Source organism: Calidris pugnax, unplaced genomic scaffold (genome assembly GCF_001431845.1).
Source record: "Calidris pugnax isolate Ruff unplaced genomic scaffold, ASM143184v1 scaffold188, whole genome shotgun sequence".
NCBI lineage: Eukaryota > Metazoa > Chordata > Aves > Charadriiformes > Scolopacidae > Calidris > Calidris pugnax.
The window spans coordinates 14901721-14918026 of NW_015091257.1; the positions used below are offsets into that span (position 1 = coordinate 14901721).

The window sequence follows — 16306 nt, forward strand, 5'->3', positions numbered from 1 at the left end:
TCCCCCTCCCCTTTACTTTCAGTCTGGAAGAGCTGGGGTAGACCTCAGGTATAATTCTATTAGGAAAATGAAATAACCAGCATTTGTGCATTCGCACAATAAGAACTCACTCTTTTTATGACTGATCTGGCACCAGCCATTTGGCATTACCTTTCTGGGCTAGAGAATACTTAAAAAAATAAAAAAAAGAAAGGCTGTTTGGTACTACCCCTAATGCTATCATTTTTCTTCTGAAATACTGATAGAGAAAGCCTGTTTGAGCATAATACCTATGGAAATCTTGCCTATCTTTTATTTATTCAACGGAATGACAGAAAAAATGTTATTCAAATATTACTGGAGTACTAGTATGTGATGATGACTGCATCATGCTCAGAAGCTAAAAGCATAGATCCTTTGTCTCTTTAATTTCAACTAGAGACACATACGTGGCCCTAATTCTGCAGCCCCTAAGTTAGTGCATTCCCTGTTACATCCATCGAAATGTTGCCTCAGCAGGGTCTGCAAGGTTTGCCTCCAACTACTACAGTAAATAATACAATTCTCTTCTTTTTTTAAAAAGCAGACACAATGCTGGCTTGCTGCAAAACACCTGCTGCACATCTGAATCTCTTTGTACATAAGCAACAATCAGTACAAAAATTTGCATGAGCTTGCACAGAAATAATGGTCCTAAGAGATCTTGGGCAGAACAACATTTACTGTGCATTCTGCAATAGTAATATCCAAGCCTAGCTCCTCCTTTGGGGGGGAGAGAAGGAATCTAGTTCTTAAAAGCACAGACTATGCTACAATTTCAAAATGCTAAGCACATTTGCAATCCATGCTTAATTTTGGCATTCTTCCACTTCACAGTCTTTTTATGGGAATAATAATTAAAAAAAAGAAAAACAACAATCCACCAAAAAAACCCTGAACAATATAAAAGAAAACAAAACACAATTGCCTGAACAAAGTAAACTACTTGAGTTTGTTACAAATTCCAGCTTGGCCACAATCCACATCAGGAAGCTGAAAACATAGCGTGGCTGTTTATACCAAATTTGCTTGTTCTTAAAATATTGAAGAAAAAGGCCCTTGAGATGGAAAAAGGGGATTGTTTTGATGAAACACCATCTCCCTAACACATTTCCTCTTATGGTGCAACTGAGTTGGTTTTTTTTTTAAACAGCATCTGCACCTGTGCACGTCCATTAGAACTGTCAAATATATGCGTAATTGTATTTACATACACACACAAACACAGAGTGCCCACAGAATTAACAGAGATGAGAATCTGAGCGGTAGAAGTCTACAGTTAGTGAGAAAACCATGAAATGCCTCTGTGAAACACCATTTCTGTAACACATTTCCTCTTATGGTGTAACTGAGTTGGTTTTTTTTTTTAAACAGCATCTGCACCTGTGCATGAAACACCATCTCCCTAACACATTTCCTCTTATGGTGCAACTGAGTTGGTTTTTTTTTTAAACAGCATCTGCACCTGTGCACGTCCATTAGAACTGTCAAATATATGCGTAATTGTATTTACATACACAGACAAACACAGAGTGCCCACAGAATTAACAGAGATGAGAATCTGAGCGGTAGAAGTCTACAGTTAGTGAGAAAACCATGAAATGCCTCTACTGTGCTGGAATGCGAGGCATGCATTGCTCCACCATGGCAAAATCAAAAGGAAATTAAAAAGACATTTGGTCCACATCACTAAGGGTAATGCTGTCGAGTACCAGACTGAAATAATAAGAAAACAGTGGTTAGGAAGGACAAGATCAGTGGATGGATTACAGTGATTAGAACAGTTATAAACGAGACACAATGGTACTATGATTCTCTGAAATACCATTGAAGGAATCAGCAGGAGCAGTAGAGGTCACAGGGTCTGGAGTAAGGGTGTTGGCAGCTAAACCTAGAACAGGGGGTGGGGTATTTTCTGATTCACCTATACAGCAGAGAAATCAGAGCAAAAAGAGGTGAAAGAAATTACTGCATAAGTTGGGGGAGGCGGAATAAAGCATAAACTGCATCACAAAGACAAACTGGTTTCTTTCTCAAAGTATAAAAGGCTTCTTTTATTATCACATATATTTAATTTCCTGGCTTTTGTAACGGTATATCCTGAAAATTATCATGTGAAACAGTTTACCTTTTTAGAGTTAAGTATACTTACACACTTTTTGAAAGAGAATAACTGTCATATTTCATCATCACCCAAACATGGATATTTTTCCCCATGAAAACAATTTATTCAAACCTGACAAATTTAAATAAATTATATGATTTAAAACAGAAAACATGCGTCTTTTTGAAATATAAAAGCAGTACATGACTGATTATGTAATAAAAAGAATTTGTTGTGAAGCCAAATCAAAAAGAGCAGCAACAAAAAGTATGTGGGGAAAAAACCCAAACTATTTAAAACTGCACATGCTGCATAGTCATCTAGAAATTCCCGTCAGGTTTTTAGAAGTACCAAACAAAAACAGATCATCTTTTGCGAGGCTTAGACAGCACTCACTCCTTTGCTGAATATTAAATTTGCTAACTGTGTGCGTGGGAAGACAATGCGGGGGGAAGAGAATAAGGGACAGAGAACACAAATTTTCATTTCAGCATTTAGCATCCTCCCAGCAGATTCTAGTTACTCTATTAAAACGATCAGCATTCCTAAAGTTAGGAGTGACCTTTCTCCCCAGAAGGTATTAAAGAGAGGAAGCCTGGCAAGCAATTACAAAGCATTTATTCACGCCCCAAGGCAGCAGCCCCTACAGTACCACCCTAACTACAAAATGCATCATCCTCACTATCTCCACAACCTCATGCATTTTGCACTTCAAGATCTGCAATGCAGGCAGCCCTGTTTCACTTACCATCTCTCCCTCCCGAGCCTGCAGCCAGTGCTCCTCCCCACGACCATCGCTTCTGCTTCTGTTCCAGCTGCTGGCTGCGTTCAAGGGACCGACGCATCATGGCTTCTAAACGTTCCTGGTTATATTGGTACAAAACCAGAAACCAGTTCTGAATCACTTCTCTGGGAGCTTTTTTTTTCCCCCCTCCTTCTGAAACCACGCTAAAAAAACACACAGTTCCCCTGTTGCTCAACGCCAGGTGATTACAGGAGCTTGTTTGCAAGACAAGAAAAAGGACCGAGTAAGGAAGGTATCAGCATGCTACCTACCTCCAGATATGTGTATCCTTTGTCTGCAAGCCACTGAGGTCACTACAGAGGCCTAAGTAAATAACACAGGTTGCATCACTGCCTAGCATCTGCTCCTGCTGGTGAGGCTGCTGCTGTGCTCTGGACTTAATTTGTATAAGAATAATGCTCGACAAGCATTAACTCCTTCTTGTCTATGCAGACCTCAGGATTTTTTTTTTCCCCATCCCTTTCTGAGCACAGCTAAATTGCTGCAATGCCAGTGGCTCCTCCTAGCCACGCAGATAAATGATCACTTCAAACCCAAAGTAGGTTACTTTGCAGGATGCCCAATTTATTTATTTATTTTTATAAAAACTCCCTCCTCTTCTTCCGCTACGTTCTTTACAGTCTAGCCATTTAAGAGCTCCTGATTTATTTTTTTCCCCTGTGTATTTTTTTAGTGCATGCCCTGATTGTGCTGTTCTGAGTTTGGTTTGGTTTTTTTTTACCTTCCACCCACATGATCTTGTCTGTGGCTTGATGAATTAGGATTTTCAGATGGGGAAGAACAAAAAGGAGATTTCTTTCCCTCCCCAAATGCTGCTCTACCTTTAACTTACAGCTACATATTATTGCCTTATTCCCTCTCCACCACCTCCCAGCTCTCACTCAGAGACCTCCACTCAGTTTTGTTCCCACCTCCTCCCTCCACTAGTTTCTCAGTGGTTTATTGTTCTGGCCATGATCTCTGCACTTTTCCATTTTCTCCTTTCAAGCAGATAAAAGCTGGTTCTTCCCCACCCACCATTCCATCACCTACCACCCTCTTTCTTTCCTCCTCCCAGTACCTCATTCGCATCTGGCAACTTCTTTCACCCTCACATTTCAGCAGCTCAGCCCCTGCTACTGTGAAAGATGAGTCTACCCTTGCTCCCTCCAACTCCTGCCCCAATGGTTTTAAGCCCTTTGATCCTATTAGCATTTTTGGTCCTATCACTTACTACCTTCGCTATGTCCTTCTGGTCTAGTATAAAACTCTTACTCTATCCACTTCAAACCCTCGATCTGGCAGGTTTCTGTGATTACATTATATCCCCTTCAATTTCTATCAGTCCCCTGCTCTGTCTCCAACACCTTTTGATAGCTCAGATAAACTGTGTGGAAAACCTCTCCTGCATTTCTTGGCCGGATTACTTTCTCTCACTGATTTGACACTTCAGTCTGTGTTTCCTATTCCCCTTCCCTGAGATATTTTACCACAAAATTTCCGTGTTTGTTCAAGCATGACTCCTTCAGTCTCTGCATTAATGTTGAGCCTGTTGTCTTTGATGGAGCTCCTTCAGCAGATCAGACTCTGACATCAGGCACTTCCAGTAACCAGAACTTTTATGCATGTATCTGTAAACTTTGTGTTACCTCCTGGGGCTCTGTCTATGGTCACTGGATTTCTACAACCAGAAGATGATGAGAGGGCATCTGGTGTTATCTGCAATATACGTTTGTCTCTTCCACATCTTTGAAGAATCTCTTCTACTACCATGACTTCCAGTAATTTATTCTGACCTCATTTTTTCCACCTCATCCAACCCTGCTAGCAATTATCCATCAATTTCAACAGAAAGCACTATCTTCTGTCTTTAAGCTCTCTTAATTTTATTACAAATCAGTCGTACCATAAAGAATTCCATTATATTACCCTCTATACAAAGAGTGGAAAAAGGCAATTTTCACATACCCTTTCTATCATTCTCAGCTCTTCTGTCCTTTCAGCCAGGTGACCCACCCTACTGTTACAATTTCTCCTGCCATCTCCAGGAAGATGATCTTTTGGTCATATGCTTTGAGCTCTCACTTCAGTTTTGTCTCCCTTCTATGTCTTAAGCTCACGGTCTATCAAGTAACATCACTCAAAGATCACTGAAAGCAGGCAGCTGCTTCCCTCCCCCCCTTCCACCCCCCACATTTCCCCCCCGCCTTATGTCTAGTTAGTGCCATCAGTGTCCAGGCAGACACGTAAATGCTCTCTTTGCCTCTTCCCTCCTCCTTTCTCTCCCTACAGAGCAAACGAACAAAGCATCACAAAGCTCCAGCACAGCCTCTTCTGCCACAGCACAGAAAAAACCCACAGTTTTGAATACCCTATCACTTCTTGTCCCTACTTTGGGCGTGAAAAGAAAGCAATCTTCCAGACTCTAGAATCCAAAGTCACTCCCCTCTGATTTACTTTGCTACTGTCTTTCTTTCTTTTCTTACTACTTGATGATGCAATTCTCACATTTAAAACCTGTGTGTGCTGGCTTTGTATTTCAAGTTCACGCTTTTTGCCTTTAACTTCCCACCTCCCAACATTAATTTAATTCTGTTTGAGTCCCTTTTCTGTACTTTCTCTTTCCAAACCTCACCTCCTATTTCATCACCAGTTTGTCTCTGCAGTCGCCTTCTTTTAATTACTTTCATCTACTCTGCATTTTACCCCAATACACCTTTCTGCCCACACTCTTTACAAAGGAAAATGACCCTCCCATTTCTTTCTCATTAAAGCATACACTTATACAGAATCTTTCTTCCTTTCCATATCTAATTAATATTTTTATATATTAATAAAAAAAGATAAGATGAAAGCAGTCAAGTTTCAATTATCTGGGTGATTTATGTTTGGTGGTTGTTTTTTTTTTTTAATGCTGCTTGAAGCAAGGACCAGCAATTCTGCAATTTGCAAACCACAGAATACACTTATACCACCTACTATGAAAGTGCTGTTTTAAGAATAAAATGCATGATGAAATAGATTAAAGAAATTAAATGATCTTTCATACATATCTGAAAGCCCATGCTACCTACAATCTGAGGCTGAAATCTTCAATTACATAATGTGGAGAGGATCATTCATTTTCATTTGCAAAGAGTCTTTCATTAAAGCACTACAGAACATAATTATGAAACTTCACGAAGCCCTACAGATACAGCTTAGATAAAGAACAATATGAAGGCCGTTTTTCATAAAGAAGGAATAGTTATTTAAAGAAACATTTTAAGTAAGAACAAAACTAAAAAGCCAAAGAACACAGTAAGACACATGGAAGCATAAACGACTCATACATTAATAATTTGGTCTGCGACAAAAACTAAGCAACAAGACAAAGCACTCCATCAGCAAACAATGTGAAAAAACCCCTCCCTTTCTACGTTACAGATGAAGCACCTTCTTATATCAAACTATCCATGTGATCCTCATTTGGGAACTCTTAACAGCTATAGATAGAGGAAAGAATCTCTGCACTAAAGATAAGAGAGCTTCCACAAAAAACTGTATTGTACAAGCTTTGCATACAGGTTAAATTAAGAATCAGCAAAACCATAAGAAGAGAGCCATCTACTGCCAGGATCTAAAATACACGTTTCTTTCCAAAATCCATAGTTATTCACCTAAGTTTTATTCAGACTAAGCAACAGAACAAGCCTTTTTACTGTCCAAATTAAAGCAAAGCAATACCAAACCAAACGCAAACAAACCAATAATGAGAATACAAGAAAATTGACTGAAGTGCATTCCTTTTTTTTAATATAAAACATGACAGAGATGTGAAAACAAGGAAAAAATCATTTTACAAGTATTATGGCTTAAAATAATTTGTGCGAACAATTCTAAAACAATCTGCCTTATACCTAGAATACAAACATCTAAAAGAGCCCCAAACCCCTCTTCCTCTTTACTTTATGTATTCATCAGCACTCTAAGTAGCCTACTGTTTCCTGATATTGTCAGTTGGCTTTACCTTTTGAGTAGGTCTTCCACATAGCAACAAAAGAGCTCTGTTATTTTCTATCCAAAGAACGCATTAAAAAGCAATACAGTATTTTTAAATTTAACAACCCTTGTGAATAGAATTAATTTCTACTCTCAACCTATTACAATTATGACTGCGTGGAAAGGGAAAATTTATTAAGGGTGTGTGCATCAAAGAACAACATGGGACAAATCAAGGCTCTGTGTTAAGGCACACGGGGAGCTGCAGCAGCAAATAATGGCAAGGGGAGAGCAGAGGATGGCTGGTGGTGTAGGGAGGGCTAAACTCTTCTCCTCATGTCCAGCGCATCGTAATCTCAAAGTTTGTAGCAAAGTTTTTGTATTACTTTTGCAACTGAATTCCACTTAGTATATGAATTGCTAAAGATGTCTGGAAAGCAGTTATTATTTCCATATATTACAATTCAAAAGTTAACTTTGAATTATAATATAATAAGCAATTAACACTACTATATCTCGAGAGTTTTTCCATTCTCTTGTGTTTAAATGCATACCTTTTTATAAATGTAACAAATAGCGCACGTGCACCAAAACATTCTCTCCAATGCTGCAGGATATTATTTTCCATTTAGGAGTTGTTACATCAGTCTTTCAAGTCTGGGTGCTGGATTAGATTTGATGCTGTCTACCAGTAGCAGTTTATTTAAACATTAGTATACTGGTAGCATCGGTACTAGTTTTATCAATTTCCTTTTTAACAGACCCTGATGGTTTTGTTAAAAATGGATCTTTGACTCGATGGATGTTATTCCTCTTATTTGCACTACCATCCTTGATGTGACTGTACAAGAGCAGTAGAAGAACATAGCTTCTGTGGAGACTTCCCAATACCCTGTGTGCAGCTAGACATTTATTTGCAAGGTATTTCCAAGTCACATGGAAGTTCAATATATGGAAAGGGAAAAAATTACTTTAACTACTCAAGGACTAGCTTTGCTGTTATCCAGTCCCAAAGCTACGGGCTACTTGCTATTAAAAGGGACTCTTTAATAGCTTCTGTTGAACAACAGCATGCTTCTTTCTTCAGGGCTCAGTGACTACTTTTACTAAAGGAAGTGGGCAGCTTTAAAAGTAACATGGAGGGAAGGGCAGTGCTACTGAGGACCTCCACAGATTAGAAAAGTGCAGTCAGTATAGACAGGACAATTTTAAGACACATTTATTCGGTTCCTCTCTGAGGAATTGGACATACTTCCACTGTGCTCTGCAACAATCTCCAGCTACCCCAGAGAACCCTGCCAGAAAACCTCTATTCCCATCAACACAGACGTTAAAACCACAATCCCTTATCTGGCACTGTAGAGGGGAGAAAGAAAGCAAAATAAACCAAATTTTAGCTTCCTCCTCTTTGAGAAATCCTTTGCATGCAAAACAGTCAAGCAGAGGATGCTCTGATGTAGGAAGCCAACAAGTCCTCACAGTCTGTTAAGAGCCATTCATCTCAAACTCTTACAGATACAACACAGTATTCTCTAGAGAGATTTATATAATCTGTTCCTATCACAAATACGCTCTGCCTTCTGCTGTGTTAAAAACCAAGGAAAAAAGACTTAAGGAAGATATAAAGAGCAACCAATAAGGCAGAGAGCAAGGAAGAGAATCTGTCTACTTGGCACACCTGATGAGCAGGTTAAATGGGTGCTCCAGTCCCCAGAGAGTGTAAACCAGTGTTAAAAGGAAAAACACCGCGGACATGCTGCAGCACACTGGCTCACTGGCCAAGGCACAACCCCCAACACACACACACGGGTGTGGAAAATACGGGTTTGAAGCTCTTCCAGTAAAGGTGGCCTCAACTGTCCAGAGTGACTCACGAGCAATGAGCAACCTGCAATGCCCAGAGAGTTGCAGCTTCATCACCATCCTTTCTCGGACGTCCACTGCTAGTATGCATACAGGGTTTGGTGGCATCATCAAAAGAGCTGGAGGGGCGGGATTTGGCAGATCCTTTAGCAGAATTCAAGTGGAATTTGAGAAATGAGGGGATGACAAGTAAACATGAAGGGAAGTCAGGAAGTGGTGGTGTCTCCTTTACCCAATTTCCTTCTTCCTTATACTCCCCTGTTCTAAAGATTATTCCAGGATGACAAATAAACATGAAGTCATGAAGTGGTGGTGTCTCCTTTACCCCAATTTCCTTCTTCCCTTATACTCCCCTGTTCTAAAGATTATTCCCCTATGCAGCCTCCCTTCCTTCAGAGGCTCCTCCCACCAGGTCTAATCCATCCCCAAACAAACAAGCATCCTCTCTTCTCCTGTCCTCCTCCCTTCATAGCCTTCTCTCAGGTTCCTCAACCTGAGGGTAGGGGAAGGGAGAAAAGGAAAGGAAAAGGAGCCAGGCTTGGGCCTGCCTTGGATCCCAAAAGGCTTTGGACAATTTAAGCTTGAAGGACCAGCTCAGCGAGCAGAGCTAGGAGTAGTATTCCATCATGACCAAACACTTGGAGGCAGCCCTTCTTGCACCATTAGAGAAGTTTCTCATCACATGTATGGGATGCTGGGGAGCTATAATAGGCTTGCTGATGTTTGGAAGAAACATCACTGTGTGCTCAGCCTCTTATGTCCACCTCTGGTGGCCACTACAGGAGATGGGGCCCCCACTGAACAGACCCTTTGGGTCTGACCTGGCACAGCCTCTCTTATGTCTGGCAACACTGCTCTCATTTCCCCAGCATAGGCAAACCATAGAGGCAGGTAAAGCAGGCAGTTGCCCTCTCTTCCCATACCTCTCCCCTCTCCTGTCCCTCCCCTACCTCTTGTGTAAATTATGAGGAAAGGATTTTGGAAGTTTTTGTACTTGGCACTTTCCCCTACAATCCCCATAAAGAGGATCAATTTTGCTTAGCTACAAGAGGTTATTACAGCAGGAAATATTGGGAAAGGAGCATATCAGGTCAATGATGTTACCACAGGAGGAGATAGACCTCCTACCTTTTATTTCAGTATTTACCATTTTTCTTACTGAAGTCTGAAACAAAAGACATGACAAAATATTTTAAAGTGAATTCTCAGCTATTACGCAGAAGCCACTATCAGTATACGTTACAGTAGAAAGAGGAATGGCAGGATATAATCATCTCTTCAGATTTAAGTGAAAAATCAAACAACAAAAAAATTTTAGTGGACAGCAGGACGTTATTCTGATGCCATACAGGAGTGTTTTACCTCTTTTGCAAAGATATTTTGATCAAAAGATGGGGGGCAGAAAAAAAGGAAGGTTAATAAATGCAGAATTCTAGAGCCTTTTTATCTAGGAGCGAGGGAAATATCTTCCTTCGTATTTTTTTTAAACCACTGCCCCCTTTTCCAAAAATCATTAATTCTTTATCAGTTGCAGCAGTGCTAGTGTTTTCTACAGAATGTCATGTGGAGAGACACACACACACTGCATTCAGAGATCTGCATCAGAAATTGGACTCACTAGAGCAAGAAAGAACCTTAAATGATCTCAGCAGGGAGAGTAGAAGAGAGGAAGGCTATGAAGATGCTTCAAAAGATACGTGATTAATTCTGTTCTGAGCCTGAATTTTAAACCAGCCTAGATTCTGCACTGCTTTAAGTAAGAACTTCTAATTTTATGTTACTGAGGAAAACCAAAACATTTTCATAAACATTAGTTCAGTCTCATGGACAGAAATCAAAACAGTAAGAAAAATCTTGCCATTTTATGCATTCATCTTTAAAAGCTACTTGCTGGAAAGCTGGTGCTTCGTCATCTGACAGTTAGTGTCCCAGATATGTGACCAGAAGTAGATGACTATTCTGTGAGATCAGACAAAAATCGAGAGACAAAAAAGCTTTGGAAAATGTTTTTGATGTACAAGCGGTAGTAAAGTATTTATAGCTGTGGTGACCATGCAGTTGCAGTTCCCAAAGTAATGCCCGTGTCTCTGGACCAAAAAAACCGAAATCAACATTTAATGCATGTCAATATTCAGCTGTTTAATGCTACTGTATAGTTACTCTGCCATACATCTCCCAGCATACCTTACCTCCTCCTCTTTAAGCTTTTGTCTCCGTTTTTCTTCAACAGCTGCTCTCTTCTGCTCCTCTCTCTGCCTCTGTTCCTCCAGTCTTCTCCACCGCTCTTCCATTTGCTTTTCATATTGAAGTTTTGCTCTTCTCTCCTTTTCCAGTATCTGCTGTTCCCTAGCAGCTAAGGCAGAGAAGAAGGTGCGTTTCACTTTATGCAAATTTTCTCCTGCTTTAAAATTATTTAATAACACAACACAAGAGAGTCAAAAAACAAATACAAGTACACAGGGTTTTTGTCCACTGAGATAAAAACATAGTGCACAGAGTGCTGGAATGATTAGTAAATCTAAGTGATTTGCTCAGTAAATAAATCGGGAAGTCCTTTGTACACAAGGTGACAATTTGTGCCCCTTACCTATGTAAAAATAGCATACAGAATAGTTAACAACTATTTTTGTTTACGTTTCAAATCCCTCTGAAGCTTAAAGCCAAATTCTTTTTTTCAGACAAAAAATGCCTTCTTGCACCATTAGAGAAGTTTCTCATCACATGTATGGGATGCTGGGGAGCTATAATAGGCTTGCTGATGTTTGGAAGAAACATCACTGTGTGCTCAGCCTCTTATGTCCACCTCTGGTGGCCACTACAGGAGATGGGGCCCCCACTGAACAGACCCTTTGGGTCTGACCTGGCACAGCCTCTCTTATGTCTGGCAACACTGCTCTCATTTCCCCAGCATAGGCAAACCATAGAGGCAGGTAAAGCAGGCAGTTGCCCTCTCTTCCCATACCTCTCCCCTCTCCTGTCCCTCCCCTACCTCTTGTGTAAATTATGAGGAAAGGATTTTGGAAGTTTTTGTACTTGGCACTTTCCCCTACAATCCCCATAAAGAGGATCAATTTTGCTTAGCTACAAGAGGTTATTACAGCAGGAAATATTGGGAAAGGAGCATATCAGGTCAATGATGTTACCACAGGAGGAGATAGACCTCCTACCTTTTATTTCAGTATTTACCATTTTTCTTACTGAAGTCTGAAACAAAAGACATGACAAAATATTTTAAAGTGAATTCTCAGCTATTACGCAGAAGCCACTATCAGTATACGTTACAGTAGAAAGAGGAATGGCAGGATATAATCTTCTCTTCAGATTTAAGTGAAAAATCAAACAACAAAAAAATTTCAGTGGACAGCAGGACGTTATTCTGATGCCATACAGGAGTGTTTTACCTCTTTTGCAAAGATATTTTGATCAAAAGATGGGGGGCAGAAAAAAAGGAAGGTTAATAAATGCAGAATTCTAGAGCCTTTTTATCTAGGAGCGAGGGAAATATCTTCCTTCGTATTTTTTTTAAACCACTGCCCCCTTTTCCAAAAATCATTAATTCTTTATCAGTTGCAGCAGTGCTAGTGTTTTCTACAGAATGTCATGTGGAGAGACACACACACACTGCATTCAGAGATCTGCATCAGAAATTGGACTCACTAGAGCAAGAAAGAACCTTAAATGATCTCAGCAGGGAGAGTAGAAGAGAGGAAGGCTATGAAGATGCTTCAAAAGATACGTGATTAATTCTGTTCTGAGCCTGAATTTTAAACCAGCCTAGATTCTGCACTGCTTTAAGTAAGAACTTCTAATTTTATGTTACTGAGGAAAACCAAAACATTTTCATAAATATTAGTTCAGTCTCATGGACAGGAAACAAAACAGTATGAAAAATCTGGCCATTTTATGGAATCATTCATCTTTAAAAGCTACTTGCTGGAAAGCTGGTGCTTCATCATTTGACAGTTAGTGTCCCAGATATGTGACCAGAAGTAGATGACTATTCTGTGAGATCAGACAAAAATCAAGAGACAAAAAAGCTTTGGAAAATGTTTTTGATGTAGAAGCGGTAGTAAAGTATTTATAGCTGTGGTGACCATGCAGTTGCAGTTCCCAAAGTAATGCCCGTGTCTCTGGACCAAAAAAACCGAAATCAACATTTAATGCATGTCAATATTCAGCTGTTTAATGCTACTGTATAGTTACTCTGCCATACATCTCCCAGCATACCTTACCTCCTCCTCTTTAAGCTTTTGTCTCCGTTTTTCTTCAACAGCTGCTCTCTTCTGCTCCTCTCTCTGCCTCTGTTCCTCCAGTCTTCTCCACCGCTCTTCCATTTGCTTTTCATATTGAAGTTTTGCTCTTCTCTCCTTTTCCAGTATCTGCTGTTCCCTAGCAGCTAAGGCAGAGAAGAAGGTGCGTTTCACTTTATGCAAATTTTCTCCTGCTTTAAAATTATTTAATAACACAACACAAGAGAATCAAAAAACAAACACAAGTACACAGGGTTTTCATCCACTGAGATAAAAACATAGTGCACAAAGTGCTGGAATGATTAGTAAATCTAAGTGATTTGCTCAGTAAATAAATCGGGAATTCCTTTGTACACAAGGTGACAATTTGTGCCCCTTACCTATGTAAAAATAGTTGTTAACTATTCTGTATGCTATTTTTGTTTACGTTTCAAATCCCTCTGAAGCTTAAAGCCAAATTCTTTTTTTCAGACAAAAAATGTTCCCACTAGGTTTTAAAGTGAATCAGTTATACATGTTGAAGCAAAAGTCCTTGGAATTTCTTTAAAACTGTGCTTCTCATTATGGGGCTGCCTTCAAAATAGACACAAGAAAACAACATACAGTGAATTTTTAATGAAACTTTGAAAATACACCATTCTGTTCGTAATTTGGTGCTACATTGTTATCCTTCTGCATGAAAAAATGTTACTTCTGTTACTGAGGGTTTGCCCAACTGGAGTCATAATCTTCTTCTTGACACATCAGCTTGCTACAGAAATTCAGACTGCAACATTACATACAGGACTGTTGCTTCACATTTCCATAGGAGAACAAGTAGCAGAAGTTAATGTGACAAATCATGAGGAAAAATCCACTTCTCATGCAAGTGTATTCCATAAAAAGGCAGGAAAGAGGAGTTCAGTAAGCATGCCTACATACACACAAGCCTGTAATGTCACATACCAAGACACATACAGCTGATATCAAAGAAGGAATATTCTCACAGTTGCCAGGCTAAGAACTTGAAAGTTAGGGAAAGCCAGAATTAACACTGTTTATACAAGAGCTCGTCCTTCATCCTGCTCACCTACTCAGCCTCACTCTGCTTTCTCAGTTCCTGTTTCCTTGTACAGCAAACTTTCACCCTTCTAACTCTCTCTCGGTATCTTCCCCTCGGTCTTAGGCTCTTGCCCAGCCACCTCAGTTCCCTTTCCTCAGATCAGCCTTCTCCCTCTGCTCCCCAGGCTCTTTAACCACAGCCTGACCTTCAGTCCCTCTTAGCCCCACTCCACCCTCAAGCCTTTGCTTTAGAGCCAAAGTCCCCCTAACACCAGATCCTTTTCCAACAGTTGCATTTCTTTCTCTTGAGTACTGGATCCCCCCAAAATACTTCTTCCTCACATTCAACCTGGTTTACAGAACATGTTTTACCTTATTCTTGTTAGAAATACTGTTGTCTTCTCCCTTTGCCTTATGAAAATTCACTATTCCTCCCCCCACCCAGAACGGGGCAGTACGAGAGGGGTGTCAGTGCTGCAGCTGAGCCTGGACTTGTACGCCTGAAGAATCTGACTTGTCAACAGATAAAGAGTTCCCTCAGAGACAGCAAAGACAAGTGACCAGTCACTCAATGTTAATGACTACTAGTCATGTCAGGTAGAGCAGGTGAAAACAGCATGCTGGAGTTGGTAAAAACCAAAAATAAAGTGACATGTCCAGGTCTTGTGCTAAGATTACCTTCTGAGTAAGTAGGTGAAACCTGGGACTGATTCTGGACAGAGAAGCAAACCATGTCATCATGGACATACATACAATCCTTGTTCCTTAATTTAGGGATGCTAAAACACTGATTAATGAGTTTTGGCTTTGGTTAAAAGTTTATTCCACATTGCTGCGAAGTACCTGCTGGCTGCATACAGATCTGTCCGTTTTGGCTTTGGTAAAAAGTTTATTCCATATTGCTGCAAAGTACCTGCTGGCTGCATACAGATCTGTCCTCCTGGGGAACTCGCTGCTTTTTTCTGAACTTTTAAAATAAATTTGCCACAGACAAACTGTGACCAAAACCCAGAGCTCCCTATTCTAGAAATAGTTTTAACCCTAAAAAAGTATGTTTCCAGAAGGCATGTAGGATGTTTGGAGAAAAGAACACCTTCCAAGTTCCCTGGGCCAACCACTCCCAGATTTTCCAGCTTTCAGTTCCCTTCTCATCTCCTCTTCTGCTTTTTAATTCAAGTCCTTTCCAATCTACTCATCATGTCACTTCTCAGGAGCCAGCAAAGAAAGGATAATCAAGAAGACAGAAGAGATAGTCTGGACTGAGTATACCTGGAAGAGTTGTAAGCTACGACTCAGGCTGGTGCATGCCCCATGCAGACAGAACCTCTGGAGAAATTAAGTACTAAACACCAGCAGATTTTCACAGGAACTACCAAAAGGAATCTTGCTCATCAAACCCAAGGTACTAAAAATGTCAAATCATTGGTCTCTAGCCTCTGGTTTCATCAAGATATGGTCAACAGTTTGTTTGATTTATTTATTGCAAGAAAAACATTCTTCTCACAGATGCCCACGCTGTTTTAGTTGACATTTCTGCAAAAGATATGCCTAGCCTAAATTTTACAAAATCATTTAACACTGACAGTTTCTTCTGATAGGTGTTGTCAGGTAACCTTAAGGAACAGTGCTACTGGCCTTTCTTGTTATTACAATCAGGAAAAATGAAGTTAACTGTTCAACATTTTTAATATACATATATGTATATATAGAAAAATCTAAAACAATGTTGAACAGTTAATTTCATTCATATATATAAATGAAATTAACTGCATATACACAGACCTTATATACATGTCTTTGTGTATCTATTATACATTTTTATATATATTATATATATAGCAATTTCCTCCACATTTCCCTGGAGGTATTAGTAGATTAAAAACAACCGACTATTTAAAAAACTCTGAGATCAATGTTTATGTTATTCAGGAAATGAACTAATAATTTTTCTCATTCACTTGAAAGAGTAATCATTTAAAAACCTATGGAAAAGTATCTGCTTTATGCCATGATTAACAAATCCCTCTCTCTTAATATGGCTATAACTTAATAGACTAAAACTCATACTGTTTCACCAGATCATCCTACATATCATCCTGAGTATTATTCAAGGCTTATTTGGTATTTTTACAAATCAGAATCCTAGCAGTCAATATCTTGCACATAAACCTATATTCAAAAGTACATAAATCAAAGAAGAAAGTCAATTTGTAACTACAAAATAATAAATACTCAAATGGAAATCAAAGAACACACAGATTAATT

General features: G+C 39.6%; 2 protein-coding genes across 2 annotated transcripts in view; both read right to left on the reverse strand.

Annotated features, from left to right (window-relative positions):
* The window catches only part of MAP7D2 (MAP7 domain containing 2), a 36641-nt gene extending 24702 nt beyond the window's left edge, over positions 1-11939 (reverse strand). Inside the window, exons 1-4 of the mRNA XM_014960183.1 lie at positions 11918-11939; positions 10940-11103; positions 2871-2985; positions 1844-1942 (exon numbers count right to left, since the gene is read on the reverse strand). Coding sequence (XP_014815669.1) covers positions 1844-1942; positions 2871-2985; positions 10940-11103; positions 11918-11939 — 400 coding nt within the window. The remainder of the gene's footprint in view (positions 1-1843; positions 1943-2870; positions 2986-10939; positions 11104-11917) is intronic.
* Positions 11940-12676: 737 nt separating this feature from the next.
* Positions 12677-16306, reverse strand: part of LOC106898753 (MAP7 domain-containing protein 2-like) — a 64509-nt gene continuing 60879 nt past the window's right edge. Inside the window, exons 3-4 of the mRNA XM_014960184.1 lie at positions 12978-13146; positions 12677-12752 (exon numbers count right to left, since the gene is read on the reverse strand). Of these exons, the coding sequence (XP_014815670.1) occupies positions 12677-12752; positions 12978-13146 (245 nt within the window). The remainder of the gene's footprint in view (positions 12753-12977; positions 13147-16306) is intronic.